The sequence below is a fragment of the Strongylocentrotus purpuratus genome, unplaced genomic scaffold (genome assembly GCF_000002235.5).
Source record: "Strongylocentrotus purpuratus isolate Spur 01 unplaced genomic scaffold, Spur_5.0 spur5_scaffold_19, whole genome shotgun sequence".
Taxonomy (NCBI): Eukaryota; Metazoa; Echinodermata; class Echinoidea; order Camarodonta; family Strongylocentrotidae; genus Strongylocentrotus; species Strongylocentrotus purpuratus.
Genome location: NW_022145604.1, coordinates 12,389,496 through 12,405,246, shown reverse-complemented (window position 1 = coordinate 12,405,246; position 15,751 = coordinate 12,389,496). Strand labels below are relative to the sequence as shown.

General features: G+C 36.6%; 1 protein-coding gene across 2 annotated transcripts in view; it reads left to right on the top strand.

The window, feature by feature from the left end:
- Window positions 1-15,751, top strand: part of LOC585674 (PAN2-PAN3 deadenylation complex catalytic subunit PAN2) — a 39,149-nt gene that overhangs the window by 20,658 nt on the left and 2,740 nt on the right. For both annotated transcript variants that reach the window (XR_004064938.1, XM_030990321.1), the window contains exons 15-25: window positions 573-792; window positions 1,727-1,842; window positions 4,441-4,539; window positions 5,664-5,785; window positions 7,049-7,142; window positions 8,149-8,292; window positions 9,652-9,802; window positions 10,400-10,557; window positions 12,018-12,161; window positions 12,897-13,076; window positions 13,542-13,635. Coding sequence is in view for 1 of the 2 variants with exons in the window: in XM_030990321.1 (XP_030846181.1) it covers window positions 573-792; window positions 1,727-1,842; window positions 4,441-4,539; window positions 5,664-5,785; window positions 7,049-7,142; window positions 8,149-8,292; window positions 9,652-9,802; window positions 10,400-10,557; window positions 12,018-12,161; window positions 12,897-13,076; window positions 13,542-13,635 (1,522 nt within the window). In the remaining variant the exon portion in view is untranslated. The remainder of the gene's footprint in view (window positions 1-572; window positions 793-1,726; window positions 1,843-4,440; window positions 4,540-5,663; window positions 5,786-7,048; window positions 7,143-8,148; window positions 8,293-9,651; window positions 9,803-10,399; window positions 10,558-12,017; window positions 12,162-12,896; window positions 13,077-13,541; window positions 13,636-15,751) is intronic.

The window sequence follows — 15,751 nt, the reverse complement described above, 5'->3', positions numbered from 1 at the left end:
TTGAAGTGACAAAACACAATGACAACGTGAAGATAAATATATATACATTTTACAAATTTCCGAGATTTTGGGAGCTAGTGCTCCTGCAAGTGAATCCTGGATCTACCAATGCAATACTTCTTTTTAATTTTATTTCCCTTATCACTTTTGAAGTAGGTTTAACTTCATTCAATTCTCATGTGGAATTCCCTCCCTTCTGATGTAATTTCCAGCACTAATGTTACTTCATTTAAAACCAAACTCAATGTTCAATAATAACTACCTATAGGCCAAATAAACATGTAATTTCATCTCTCCTCCCTAAGTTTTCTTATTTCACCTTTTGTGGAATTCCCTTCCCTGTACCTGTATTTTTAGTGCTTAATGTTTCAATGTTTTTTTTTTAAAACTAAGTTTGTTTTGTATCTCATGTTATTCTATGTATATTTCTTTATGTATTGGGTGCCTCATTAATCAAGCCTTGACCATTTACACTGTATCAATAATGTTCATACACCCATGATTTGTATACTTTTTAAAAATTTTAAATGGTATAATAAAACTATTTAAAAATTGAAAAATGTATTCACCAGGAGACTTCCGATCCAGCCACAGGAGAGGACGAAGAAGAAGGAGCGAGCGAGGAGGAGAAGAAGAAGGAGAAGCCTTTGGCCCACCTTGGAGAGACGGTCTCACGCCTGTTTGAGGCCAAGGTGGACAACGCCAATGTGTGCAAGGTGTGCAGCAAGGAGACGGTCCGAGAGGCCTCCACCATGGTCGTCACGCTCGCCTACCCAGAAGCCATTGCGGCAGGTAAAGATGACGGACAGAGTGTGTCTTGAATATTCATGTTATTTGTTTTCGCGATGCAGTCGCTTTGTCTTTGTGATGCAACAGGGAAACGGTGCGAGAGGCGTCGACTTTGGTTATCAGACAGATTCACACCACACTCTTCTGTATGATGGCTCTTTCTGTTCTCCTGAAGATACAGCAGCTTGGGCTGGTGTGTCTGCGGTACTGGTGAGTGTACGTGTGTAGGATACGAGTTCTGCCATTTGACTGTGGATTTGAATTTCCTGTTCGACGCTTGAACGAGGTGTTCTTTTCCTGAATATTATCATGGATTCACTCAAAAGATCGAGTACCCGAGGAGGAGATCCTTTGACTGCAAACAGATTTTTAAAAACGTTTTTTATGCACATCTTTATTTTGGACTTAAAAATGGTAGGTTCGAAATGCAGTAAGAGTGATTGGGTGTTTGTGACGTTTTGCGCTAAAATTATGCTGCGGTGTCTTGCGTTCCGGAAAGACCCCCAATTGTTACGGACAAATATGGAAAATGTTCCTGACAGCCATCCTATAGGGTTAGCATCTCTGCAAATGGCTCTCCATAACTTTTAAGTCCAACTTAAGTTAAGTTCGACTTAGGATCTTTGTGAAACACCCCCCAGGTTTCTGAACCATATACCAGAGATGCCAACCAGTACGATTAAATCGTATTTAGTACGATAAAAAGAGTGAAACAAGAAACCCTCTACCACCTAGGATCGAGGCCAGCTCAGTAAACTTCATCCACCTCAATCTGCATCTTCTTGCCACTGAAATCTCACATCCACCGCCAATGTTGATTGTATCCCCATGATATGATATGTATATTAACTCTGAAACAATCAATATCACAATGCATGCTGGTATTGACCTGGCTTATTCACACTGCCGCATCTTTGTGTGTTTTCTCACGTTCCAGCTGCTCAAGGCAAGGAGGTGAAACAACAGAGCTTTGTTGAGGTGCTACAGGGCAGTATGAACATAGAGCAGTCCACACAGGCCTGGTGTGACGACTGCCAACGATATCAGCCATCTGTAAGTAGTCACAAAGACAAACCGAGCTCCACAATATTTAGATACCTGTTTGAATTTATATACACCTGCCAGGGCATTGAGGTCAGCCAGTGATCCTCTCCGTCTCACATATTCAGTTACCCACACATTAGCCGGTGATAGGACATTAAATACTGTATCTGCCTCAAAATACTGGAATGATCTACCACTTAGAATTAAGTTTGTATTTGTAAGACGTTATATGTATTTATGTAACTTTGATTTTTATTCACAGTAAGCGCTTTGGGCCATAAGGGAAAAGCATGGTATAAGTAACTTAGAATTAGGCAGTCTATCATCAGTTATTACCTTCAGAAAGGCCTTAAGAACACATCTTTTTTTGCATTTTGTAGTTGTAAGACGTATTCATGTAATTTTGATTCACTGTAAGTGCTTTGGGCCTTATGGGAAAAGCATGGTATAAGTAATAATAATAATAATAATAAATAATATACTTCATGTATATGAAGACATCTTTTTGTCTTTTGTCAGGATTGCGAGGAAGGCATGAACCACTATACCATGAATCTTCCGCATAATACTGATTATAGTACACACATTTTAAAGGCACACTGTCCTACTTGTAGCTACTTGCTCTCTCTACAGGGAATAATTTTCCTGGTATCGCATCGCAATTTGCTATGCATTTTTGCATGACTGCTATACAAAATATCTTTTGTGTAGCAGTTTTCTTCCATAGAAATGTACAGAATTTCATTTTAAATATTCATCCATCGGCTGAAATTGCTAATCAAAAAATTTGAGGAAAATTATTCCCTGCTCTATATAGAAAACTTCCCCTGTTGGTCCCCCATGATCCTCTTTTTCTTATGTTAAATGAGAGCTGAGTTAATGAGATAGCTACCTGTCACAGTGACCTTGCTGGCTCGCTGGGTGGTCTAATACCTTCTAGCTGAAGTAGTAAAGCCTGCCTTTAAGCTTCAGTTTCATGTAAATCCCTATTTGTAGTTTCTTACCGTCAGAAATGAGGACAAGAAAACGATCAAGAAAAAAAAACACAGTTTCTTTCTTTTCCTCTTTATCGCTCTGTGGACTTGTAGTAGTATAAAATAACAATACTACTCCTGCCTGAATTCCATTTGCAGCAGGCTAGTTCATGATTTGAAGCAGATTCAACTTTGATTCCGACCAAAGAAGGCTTAAATGCACTCAAATTCTGGTTGTTAGTATTCTTCCATGTACATGTATATCAGTATTTAGAACTTAAATCAGGAAGATGATGTTTGTTAGTAAAGATTTCAATTTCTAGCATTAGGCCTAAACAAAAAAGATGTTTTATTGCCCTTTAGGTGCCACAACATGGGTCGGACGGTCGGAAATCTTTAAAAAAAAAAAACTCCCTCTTATGGCTGATATATTTCAGTCCTTAACACATTTTTATGCCTCCGCTACAAAGTAGCCGGAGGCATTATGTTTTCTGGTTGTCCGTCCGTCCGTACGTCCGTCCGTACGTCCGTACGTCCGTCCGTACGTCCCGTTCTCGTGATCGCGTTATCTCAAGAACCAATTGATGGATTCTCTCTAAACTTGGATCATGTATGTATCTTGCAGAGCCAATGAACTGATTAGATTTTGGGGTCACGAGGTCGAAGGTCAAAGGTCACAGGGCTCATTATGTATTCAAAAATAGCTTGTGATCGCAATATCTCAAGAACCGATCAATGGATTCCTGCCAAACTTGGGTCATATATGTATCTAACAGAGCCAATGAACTGATTAGATTTTGGGGTCACGAGGTCGGAGGTCAAAGGTCACAGGGCTCATTATGTATACAAAAATAGCTTGTGATCGCGTTATCTCAAGAACCGATCGATGGATTCGTGCCAAACTTGGGTCATGTATGTATCTAACAGAGCCAATGGACTGATTAGATTTTGGGGTCACGAGGTCGAAGGTCACAGGGCTCATTATGTCTACAAAAATAGCTCGTGATCGCGTTATCTCAAGAACCGGTCAATGGATTCCTGCCAAACTTGGGTCATGTATGTATCTAACAGAGCCAATGAACTGATTATATTTTGGGGTCACGAGGTCAAAGGTCACAGGGCTCATTATGTATGCACAAATAGCTTGTGATCGCATTATAATGAGAACCAATAGACAGATTACTATCAAACTCAAGACATGTATATATGTATCTTGCAGAGCCAATTAACTGATTAGATTTTAGGGTCATCAGGTCAAAGGTCATGGGGCTCATTATGTATGACTATAAATAGCTTGTGAATGCATTATTATTAAAACCGACAGATGGATTACAATCAAACTTGAATTTTAAAAATTGCTTCCGTTTTGGTTTGTAAAGTTGCTCTATGGCGGAGGCATCATTTTTGACTGCGCGCAGTCAAAATTCCATCTAGTTTTTTTATAAACGGTAAAAAAAAAAAAAAAATTGTTAAAAAGCCGACCGTCGATTTAAAAAATTTTGGTTGCAAAGGGCAATACGTTTTTTTAAAAGGCCTAATTGCCATTTCTTCAAAATTGAGATCGCAGGAAGAACGCATAGTGTGTGTTGGGCTTTAATGATCAGAGATGTTTACTTTTTTTTCTTTCCACCAGATGCAAGTCCGTAGCTACAAGAGACTGCCAGACGTCATCACAATCAACTGTAATTTAGAAACACAGTCGGATGAAAACTTCTGGAGGAGACAAGAGCAGGTAAATGAAGAATTTATAAATTACATCTTTAACTGAAATCAGTATCCGTTTTGCCTCATCAAATCTGTGAACTAGAAACACAGTCAGATAAGAACTGCTGGAGGAGAAAAGAACAGTTGTATGAAGAATATATAAATTACATCTTTAACTGAAAGCAGTATCTGTTCTTCCTGCTCAAATTGGCACCACTTGTTCTTTTGGAACTGTAATCTAGGTACACAGTCAAATAAGAAGTTCTAGAGGAGAAAAGAACAGGTGTATTAGAAGAAAATATAAATCATAATGTATATCTTCAACATAAAGCAGTATCGGTTTTGATTTCTCAAATTGGCACCAACTTTTCCCCTAAACCACAATTTTGAAATACAGGCAAATCACTATGAACATGACGGACAAAGAAAGAGGACAAAATATACAGTCCCTCCTTCTACCCTCAACAATTGCTGTGGTTGACAAAGGAACATCCCTTCACTGCTATTATGTAAAAATGTGTAGAACAGGTGTCACATGCATATTCACCTGTTCTACACATTTTTACATAATAGCAGTGAAAGGATGTTCCTTTGTCTACCACAGCAATTGTTGAGGGTAGAATGAGGAACTGTATGTTTTGTCCTCTTTCTTTGTCCGTCATGTTCATAGTGAATGTTTTGTGAAGTTTTGGAAAAGACAAGAACAAGTGAATGAACAATATATAGATCATGTCTTTGGCCTATTGGAGTAGAATTTTCTAAAGGTGCAAAGGAATCAGTATTGCCTCCTCGAATTGGCAACGATGTAACTGTCACCTATAAAAACATTCAGATCAATACTTCAAGCTTGCCTGCCTGAAAATAACATTCTAAAATTTGGGGGCTTTTTCGCCCTGAGCCCCCATGTATTTTTTTCACTGTCTGGAAGAGGCACGAACATGTGAAAACAAAATATATAAAATGCAAAAGTACTAAACTGAATGTAAATTCTGATCGGCCTAAATAAAAAGGAATAAAACAATAAATGAATTGGAAAAATAAAGCCTATTTAGTGCAAAAATTTGGTTTCTCAATGTGGTAAACCCGTTTGTGTGAATGTGGCGTGAAACATGACTACGATAAGTATTGTACTAAAATGTCCCTTTTTCACAGTTGGCCGGAGTAAATTACGACCACCAGAAAGAATCGGCGCAGAGCCAAGTCAAGGCGTGTCGCTACGCATTGAACTGTACGAGGGCTGATTGTCGCTTCAGGCACGACCCACCGAGTACAGAGTGAGTGTGCATCAAATCAAGTTCATTAATATGCATGTACTGTACAGTGCGTCCCAGAAAAAAACGTAACCTATATTTATTTCAGTTTTATCATAACTTAATCACAATTATAATTGATAAATGACACATATTTGTAAAGCTTAGATCCTCCTCTTTCATTTGATGCAACTCAATTCTCATAAGATGCATATTTCATGCATGAATGATTAAAATGAATTTGAGGAAAGGGTACCAAAAAGTCATTTGGCAACGGTATTTGAATTTTAAAGAGAAAATCACATTTCTACAAAGTTCATTTTCTGCCCTTTCATATGACACCTCAATCAGGAAAAATGAGCCAGGAATAACAAAGTTCTGTTTGTTTATACTGTAAGTAATGCTTGCATTTCCATCAATTTATTAAACAAATTTGTTCCACTGGCTGTCTGCCCTAACAACAAAGAAGACGAAAGACTTCATGTATGGCTGATCTTCAACGAAAAGGAGTTTGTTGTTTGTTGCTATTAACTGTGATTAAGTTATGATGACATTGATAATTCTTGGTTTTGTTTTTTCTGGGACGCACTGTATACATGTAATTATGATTTGCGAGGTTGGTGGTCTGGTGGATACATCACCAGTCTGTGGACCACGTTGTTTGTAGTTCGGGTCCCGCCACGACACCAATGTCCTTTGGCAAAGCAAAATTAATCTACATTTGCCAAAGAAAGAATACAGCATAATTCCAATAATACCAGCAGATGGGGGATCTGTTTTGTTTTTTAAAATTCATTTGTTAATTGTTTTATTAAGTATTTGCCGTCACCTGTGCCTGGGAGGCAAAAAGTAAAATGTATCATTTTAACCCTCCGGTCTGTCCGCGGGGTATTTCAGGCTACTGCATGCTGCAACCACCTTCACATATCCGCTCGTTGTGTATTTTAAGCCCCACTGCACTAGTTTGGCCAGGAGGGATTAGACCTCCCTGAATGGTCACTGACAGGTGGTTATCTCATCAAATGAGCTCTCAATTAACATAAGAAAAAAGGCATCATGGGGGACCAATGATCACCAATTAGGCATTGTTTGCTATATAGAAGGCGCAAGTAGCTATAATTAGTGCAGTGGGGCTTTAAGAGCCTGTCGGTGTTTCCCCTTTCGTTCGACAGTAATATCTCTGCAGCCTTTCACAGTGCTTCCTTGTGGTGGAATGGAATGTAGTTTTTATTATAAAATCAAATACTAATGATAATTTTTTATTTTTGTCATGTATTTGGAATGCAGGCCAGAGGTTGAGATGAAATCTTGGCTACCTCTTTACATCAAGGTCAGAGTTTCACAAGATCGGAAGGTTGACATTCACGAACTCAAAATAGAGGTCAGTTTAACTATGATCATTTTTATCAAGAGCTGCAGAATACCCCTCCGCACAAGTAATCCTCACCCTACACCCGACCCTGACTCTCATCCTAATCGTGTCAAGTGCTAGTGCTTGACTGTGTTTTTTCTTATGCATATGAAAGCTCATAACTCCAAGCAGTGCATGTGTTCATTTTCAAGTAATCCACACAAATACAAGCACTGCCTTTTAGTGAATTTCTCACTTTCCTTTAAAATTTGACTTCATTCATCAAAACATTCTGCTTAAATATCTTGTAACCTAAAATGTGTTTATTACTTATCGGCATTTGATATAGTATAATTACAAATGTTTCCATTTTTAACGTTATATATTTAATTTGAAAAAAGCTGTCCTCTGTTTCTTTGAGTGGACTTCCTCAGACAAAAATGCCCTTGAAAACACTATGATTTAGAGACGAATTTTGTGTTATATTTGAACCGTCAATTCCCACAGGTTAGACCTTTTGAATTTGATTTTCCTATTCTTGTTTCTGCCAAGATCATTTTAAAAACAAAAATTTGTCCCAAGAATTTGGTGATTTTTTTTTCCCAACAAGGAAACAGGGTTAATTTGATTATGAATCAATCTTGTTATCTCCTACTTGTTTTTGCTTAGTATAGTCTCAAAATAAAAATGTCTCAATTTTTTTTGTTGAATTTTTTTTTCCAACATGGAAACAGGGTTGATTAATTTATCAATCAGTTTTCCTCTTGTTATTATTTCTGCCAAAATCAGTTTTACAAATAGATTTCAATTCAATTCAATTCAATTTTTTATTTCATTCAGTTAAAAAGACAAACATTTCATATAACAAGCAGCTACATAACATAGAATACATATTAAGAACATATTTGACAAGGACATAAAATAAACTGAATAGGTTGCAACCTGAAAGGAAACATAATCCTTATGTAAATGTTGACCCTTTTTTTATAATAAAATATTTATCAAAGAGTTCTCTGGATTTTTTCCCGTCCAACAGGGAGATAGGGTTGATGATATTGACGCTGAAGGCTACGTGACCTACTACCTCCATGCTAGCGTATGTCACGTCCGTGACCCCAGGTCAGGGGGCAACCTGGTCGCCCACGTCAACGTCGGAAAGACCTACCACAAAAGGAAAGAGGTGTGATTAAAGCTCAAAGTTCAAAGTATTTATTGTAGTCTGTAGGGCATGGCTCGACAACTAACAGGCACCCAGGGGTGTGTTTCACAAAACTTGTCATCAGTGAAAAATTTCAGTTTATGTTATAAGCTACTGAAATTCTTTCTTCTGATTGGTTGATCACCAGATTTATCACTGATGTTGTAATTGGTCATTGAAAAAAGGCCTTGTGAAACACCCTCCAGGACCGATTAGTGTCCAAAATCTTACTCCAGACCCTCCAAATTTCATTTTTCACGTAGGGAATATATACAGACTCCAGAAAGATTGGTGTGGACCCTCTTCCAAAAATGTTTATGCAGAGCCCTGTGTAAGGCATATAGAAATATAACTGATGATATTGATGATGAGGATGATGATTATGATGATGATGATGGTGTTGATGATAGTGATGATAGTGATGATATTGATGATGATGATGATATTGATGAAGATGAAGACGATATTGATAATGATGATGATGATATTGGTGAAGATGATGGTGGTGATGATGATATTATTGATGATGATGATGATGATATTGATGATGATGGTGTTGATGATGATGGTGATGATGATGATAATATTGATGATGATGATAATATTGATGATGATAATATTGATGATGATGATAATATTGATGATGATGATAATATTGATGATGATAATATTGATGATGATGATAATATTGATGATGATAATATTGATGATGATAATATTGATGGTGATGATATTATTGATGATGATGATAATATTGATGATGATAATATTGATGATGATGATAATATTGATGATGATGATAATATTGATGATGATGATAATATTGATGATGATGATAATATTGATGATGATGATAATATTGATGATGATAATATTGATGATGATGATAATATTGATGATGATGATAATATTGATGATGATAATATTGATGGTGATGATAATATTGATGGTGATGATAATATTGATGATGATGGTGTTAATGAAAGTGATGATATTGATGATGATAATATTGATGATGATGATGATGATAATATTGATGATGATGATATTGATGATAATATTGATGATGATGATGATGATAATATTGATGATGAAGATATTGATGATAATATTGATGATGATGATATTGATAATGATGATGATGATATCGATGATGATGTTGATGATAGTGATGATATTGATGATGATGATATTGATGATCATGGTATTGATGATGCTAAGAACATGTATATAGTATGATCATAGTATGATACTGATAATTGCACTGATAGCCAGTGAGCAATATCTAGAACCTGTGATTATATGTCTTTGATACATGTATGTTTTTGTCCTTTTTTGCAGGGTGTAACCCATATGCAGTGGTATATCTTCAATGATTTCTCCATCCAACCTATTGATAGGTTCGATGCTACTCAATTCAATCTGGACTGGAAGGTCCCCTGTGTTCTTTACTACATGAGGAATGACGCTACAAACCATTATGACATCACAAGTAAGATATCTCTCTCTCTCTCAATCCATTTGAAGTCATAAACTTAAACAAAAGAAAATTCATAATTCTTATTTTTTGTCAAATTTCATTCAGACTTTCGCAAGTCTACTTGTCTGATTTTCCTGTTTTCCTATTGAGTAGTTTGCTATAAAGGTTGGATTTTACTTTAAAGGTATACACCAGTTTTGGAAACGCCCCCCTCTAAAAAATGGAAGCTCTTATTACCAATCATGTGAAAGAATATGTTTTGACTAATACGTGATGATACAAATTTTGCCGGAAAACTGCCCACTAATTGATGTACAGTGTATTTGGTAAATTATCATATCTATCCTGCATGGATAGATATCACATATATTTCCCATATTCATCTTTCTGTGTACAGTGCTTGTAACTTTACCAAGACTGGGCCAAATTTCTTATCATTTTGATGATTCAAGAACCTTGCAGTACACACCAATACGTAAATGCTTGATGATCAACCTTTTCTGAGCGATTCCACAACGTTTCTTTCACAATGCAATCGCATGACCAGAACTCAACTTTATCTTTAAATCACATACATGTACCGGTATACTTTCCTATGCTCCCTTCCAGTAAACAACCCCATCGTATCAAGCTGTCTTCAGCCTAGTGGTATCTCCAAGGCGTCAGGGTTCAAGCCTCACATGACGTTCACACCCCTAGGGTCAGAGGAGACCATCGGGGAAGGGTTCCTGGTCGGCCTGGATGCTGAGTTTGTCTCCCTCAATCAGGTAAAGCGTCGGTACTCAATTTATAATAATAATAATAATAATATTCCGCTTTTAAATAGCACTTAATACAAATACGATGTCTCTGAGATATGTGATAAAGTTCATCTTATGTAATATAATTTTAATAAGACGTATACACAGACATAATTTGATGATAATAATGATGACAACAATAGTGGTGGTGATGATGATGTTGTTGATGATGATGATGATGATGATGATGATGATGATGATGATGAAGATGATGATGATGATGATGATGATGATGATGATGATGATGAAGATGATGATGATGATGAAGATGATGATGATGATGATGATGATCATGAAGATGATGATGATGATGATGGTGATGGTGATGATGATGATGGTGATGATGATGATGAAGAAGAAGAAGATAGTGATGATGATGATGATGATGAAGATAGTGATGATGATGATGATGATGATGATGATGAAGATAGTGATGATGATGATGATGAAGATAGTGATGATGATGATGATGATGATGATAGTGATGATGATGATGATGAAGATAGTGATGATGATGATGATGACGATGAAGATAGTGATAATGAAGATAGTGATGATGATGATGATGATGATAGTGATGATGATGATGATGATGATGATGAAGATAGTGATAATGATGATGATGATGATGATGATGAAGATAGTGATGATGATGATGATGATGAAGATAGTGATGATGATGATGATGATGATGATGATAATAGTGATGATGATGATGATGATGAAGATAGTGATGATGATGATGATGATGAAGATAGTGATGATGAAGATAGTGATGATGATGATGATGATAGTGATGATGTTGATGATGATGATGATGATGAAGATAGTGATGATGATGATGATGATGATGAAAATAGTGATGATGATGATGATTATGATGATGATGAAGATAGTGATGATGATGATGATGATGATGAAGATGGTGATGATGATGATGATGATGATGAAGATAGTGATGTTGATGATGATGATGTGATGTTGATGATGATGATGATGATGATAGTGATGATGATGATGATGATGAGGTTGATAGTGATGATGATGATGGTGATGATGACGATAGTGATGATGATGATGATGATGTTGAGGTTGATGATGATGATGATGATGATGATGATGATGATCACCATAATGTAGAAAGTTATGCCCTGCTTTCACACAGGGGAAAAATTCTTTAAAGCTGATTAGTTTAAAGAGCTTTGAACTAAACAGCTTTTGATATGATGAATTTTACCCCTGTGTGGATAGGCTGATGGTAGTAAACTCCTCATTCTTCCCCATCACTTTATTGTTTTGCATCTCATAAACTACTTAGTACTATTTATTTCCATTGCAGTTTTTAATGACAATGATAATAATGTGTCTTGCCAAAGGACGTTAGTTCATCCCCTTATTAAATAAAGAATTTGATTTTGCGCCACCAGGAAGAGGCTGAGATTCGGAGCGATGGAACACGATCTACGATCAAGCCCAGTCAGATGGCCGTGGCTAGGATTACCTGCGTGAGAGGGCAAGGTGAGCTAGAGGGGGAGCCCTTCATCGATGACTATATCTCCACACAGGAACAGGTGAGGGATACGGAGCAATACATTTTTGTTTCCATTAATTCTGCTTGGAACCCTTATCTGATGGACTAAATTTAAAAATGTTACAAATGACTTTTAATATTGTTTGCAATTGGTGGACTAGTTGACACTGTTCTCCGGGATTTTTTAAACAAATGAGGAGGTTGGTGGTCCATAAATCTTAAAACTGAATATACCCTCCTAAACCTAGACTAAATTTAGTCCGCTTTGAGAAATGAAGAGCACAGTTCCAAAAGGTACCACTTCCATTTTTATTAATTTTAATTTTTTTTTTTTTTTTTTTGCATTAATGTTCACATTTCCAGCAGCCTCTTACACTGCACTTCCAAAAAGCTGGATTTCGAAAGTTACTATATCCATTTAAGTTGTGCATTGTAACTTGCATACAATATGCAAGATTTTCGGTTCCAAAAAAAGTACTACATCCAATTTCGGTTCCAAGAGGTACAGGTACTACACCCACAAAAATAAAAAAATAAAAAATTCATAAAAAATATTTGCGCTGACTTCGATTTATTAAAAGAGTTTTATAATTGTGTATCATACAATAGTATAATCAGCCGAAGTATCATTCCAAACTGACATTGCTAACTATGATAATTAAAAAATTGTGTTCTTCTCATAACTTGGATTTATGGATGCAGTACCTTTTGGAAGCGAGCTCTTCAAAAATGAGCCACTGAATTTGCCCTAAACTACTGTTTTATTCGTTTACAGGTGGTGGACTATCTGACGCGGTTCTCAGGCATCAAGCCTGGTGATCTCGACGCTACGATCTCCTCAAAGCACCTCACTACCCTGAAGGCCACGTACCTCAAGCTTCGCTACCTCTTGGACATGGGAGCCATCTTCGTCGGTCACGGATTGCGCAAAGATTTCAGGGTCATCAACCTTCTGGTGAGTCTTTAGTAGTTACAGACATTGTTTAATAATAATAATAACAGTGGGTTCTTGTACAGCGCTCATGTCTGTCAGACTTGACACTCCTGGCGCTCCTGTTTGAATAGTATTCAGTTGCTTCCATTTGGGATAGATGTCCCCTCAGATATACTTACGGTACATAAGTTTAATTGCCCTGCGAGGACAGAACTAGGCGTTGTAGCTTGCGCCTGTAATCCAGCTAACAGTGGAAGTTACAAACTGATTCAGCCGAGGACGCAGGTTCGAAACTGAGTAAAAGTCGGTCCCCAGACGTAAATAATCTGATCGATACACGTTTGTAAAAACCCAGATACACACACACAGGACAGAAATTCAACGAATCTGGTTCCTTTTGTTTCTTATGTTACAAATAGAGCGACATGAAGAAGTTTCCACAAAGTTTCAATAACATGCTACTATTTATTGTATCGTTCCTTGCAGGTGGACCATCGCCAGGTTGTCGATACAGCAGCGCTCTACAATCTACCCAAGCAGAGAATCGTCTCCCTCAAATTCCTTGCATGGTATTTCCTTGGTGAGTTACTGCCATCATCCTCTCGAAAGCTCCGTTCACATATGATGCAACACTGCAACGTTTTTAAAGTTTTTACACTGATGTTAAAGTGCAATACACATCACATTTATGTATCTTAAAGCCTGTCTGCACTAGTTTGGCCAGGAGGGATTATACCTCCCTGCAAGGTCACTGACAAGTGGTTATCTCATCAAATCAGCTCTCAATTAACATAAGAAAAAGGGGATCATGAGGGACCAAAAGGCACCAATTAGGCATTGTTTGCTATATAGAGGGCGCAAATATGCTATAATTGCATATATTCATGTACAATACAGGTTTAAATGTATTTGGGAGATATGAATTGATATCAAATTGCTTGTATATGTTTCTCAAAGTAACTTGATGTATTCCAGAACAAAAGAATACATTAGAAATAAAAACAATAAAATACAAAAGAAAATAAATATTTGAAAAACGCATCAAATTTGCATAAATTATCATTATTAATTACATCAAAATAACTATTTTGTGTTAGAAAAGAAGTTTCATATGAATTATGAGTTTCAATTAGCATTTAAAAAGTGGAGTCTGACAATTTTTGTAATGATTCTAGTTCCCTGTATATTTCCAGATTTGATATTCATGAATGCGTATTCATAATTTATGCAAATTAACCTATGCATTTTCAAATATCATAAAAATAAGGTAACCTCATTGATTAGAGATGAAGGAAACATTTATTCATTACATTTTCAACATTCTTCAAAAGTCTACAGACAAATTTGTAGAGTTTTCTGTAAAATGCATAAAATTAGCATTTTGCATAATTAATTATGCTATAACGACAAAAAATTGCATATTAGGAAAAAACTAATTATTCCATCTTGTTCCTTACGTAAATATCTACAAACATGCACATTTTCGTGTTCATCGGACTTTCGACGGCCGAGATCATAGGTGGGGGCCTCCCAGGCCCCCCCCCCCCCCCCCCCCCCCCCCCCCAGTCACGGGGTGCTCAAAATAGCCCAGTACAGTAAGGGTTAAAACACAGAATTATTAAAGGGATTGGGTATCTTTGTCTCAGATTCAAAACAAAATCCTGGATTTAGCTCATGCTGTGATCATAATTATAAAAATTTAGGTCAGTCAGGAATCCCATGACATTTACAAGCTAATCACCTGTCTGATTATCAAGATATTTATGATTGGAATTCAAAATTTCAAAAAACATTTTTTTATAACTCTACAGTCTCTTGGGGAACATGAGTATGGTAAAACCGGTCACTCAAAGATTTTAAATTTTTTGAGGCACTTCATGATCATTTTGAAGCGCAATATTTTAAGGGTTTAATATAACACCATATCACAGATGTTGATAACACGTAGCGCCATGCATTTCAGATTTGACATTGTTAAAGATAAAGACCAGGGGCGGTATTCTGAACATTGTTGTAAGTATTGTGTTATCTTTTGTTGTATCTTCCAGAGATAACACAGCGCTAATATTGTTGTAAGTTGGTATTCTGAACATTGTTTTATCCCTGTGTTATCTCTTGAAGGACTGCCTCTATCTTATCTTTGACCACTGTTGACACACCCATTTTTATGGACCCTACCAATCAAAATCTATTTTATATAAGCATGATAAGTAGGTCAACCAATAGGAGTACTTTATGCTACATCTTCGCGCATACTAATCTTTGGCGTAATTAGTTATTTGAGTGCTTATTATATATGCGCGTCCTCATATGCGCTGAGCATGTGGCACATGGATCATAAAGACAAGTCACGCTTTCAAGAGACATCACAGAGTTGAGAGCATTAAAATCGTCATATCCTAGCATGTAATTTCTTAGAAATTTCTCATCTTTGATGTCTCCAGTCAACACACAACCTTTTTCTAACTTGTCTATTGGCACTAAGTTGGTTCTGGGCAAGAAAGAATGCCGCTATTATATCACCACGAAAGATACAACAACCCCCTACCTGTTGTAAGTATTATTGTAAATACCATGCAAGATAAGATAAGATAAAAGATACAACAACTTTCAGAATACCAACTATCTCGACATATTATCTCTCGTGCGCATATGCAAATGAGGATTAAACGCCACTTTATTAATAATACGCACAA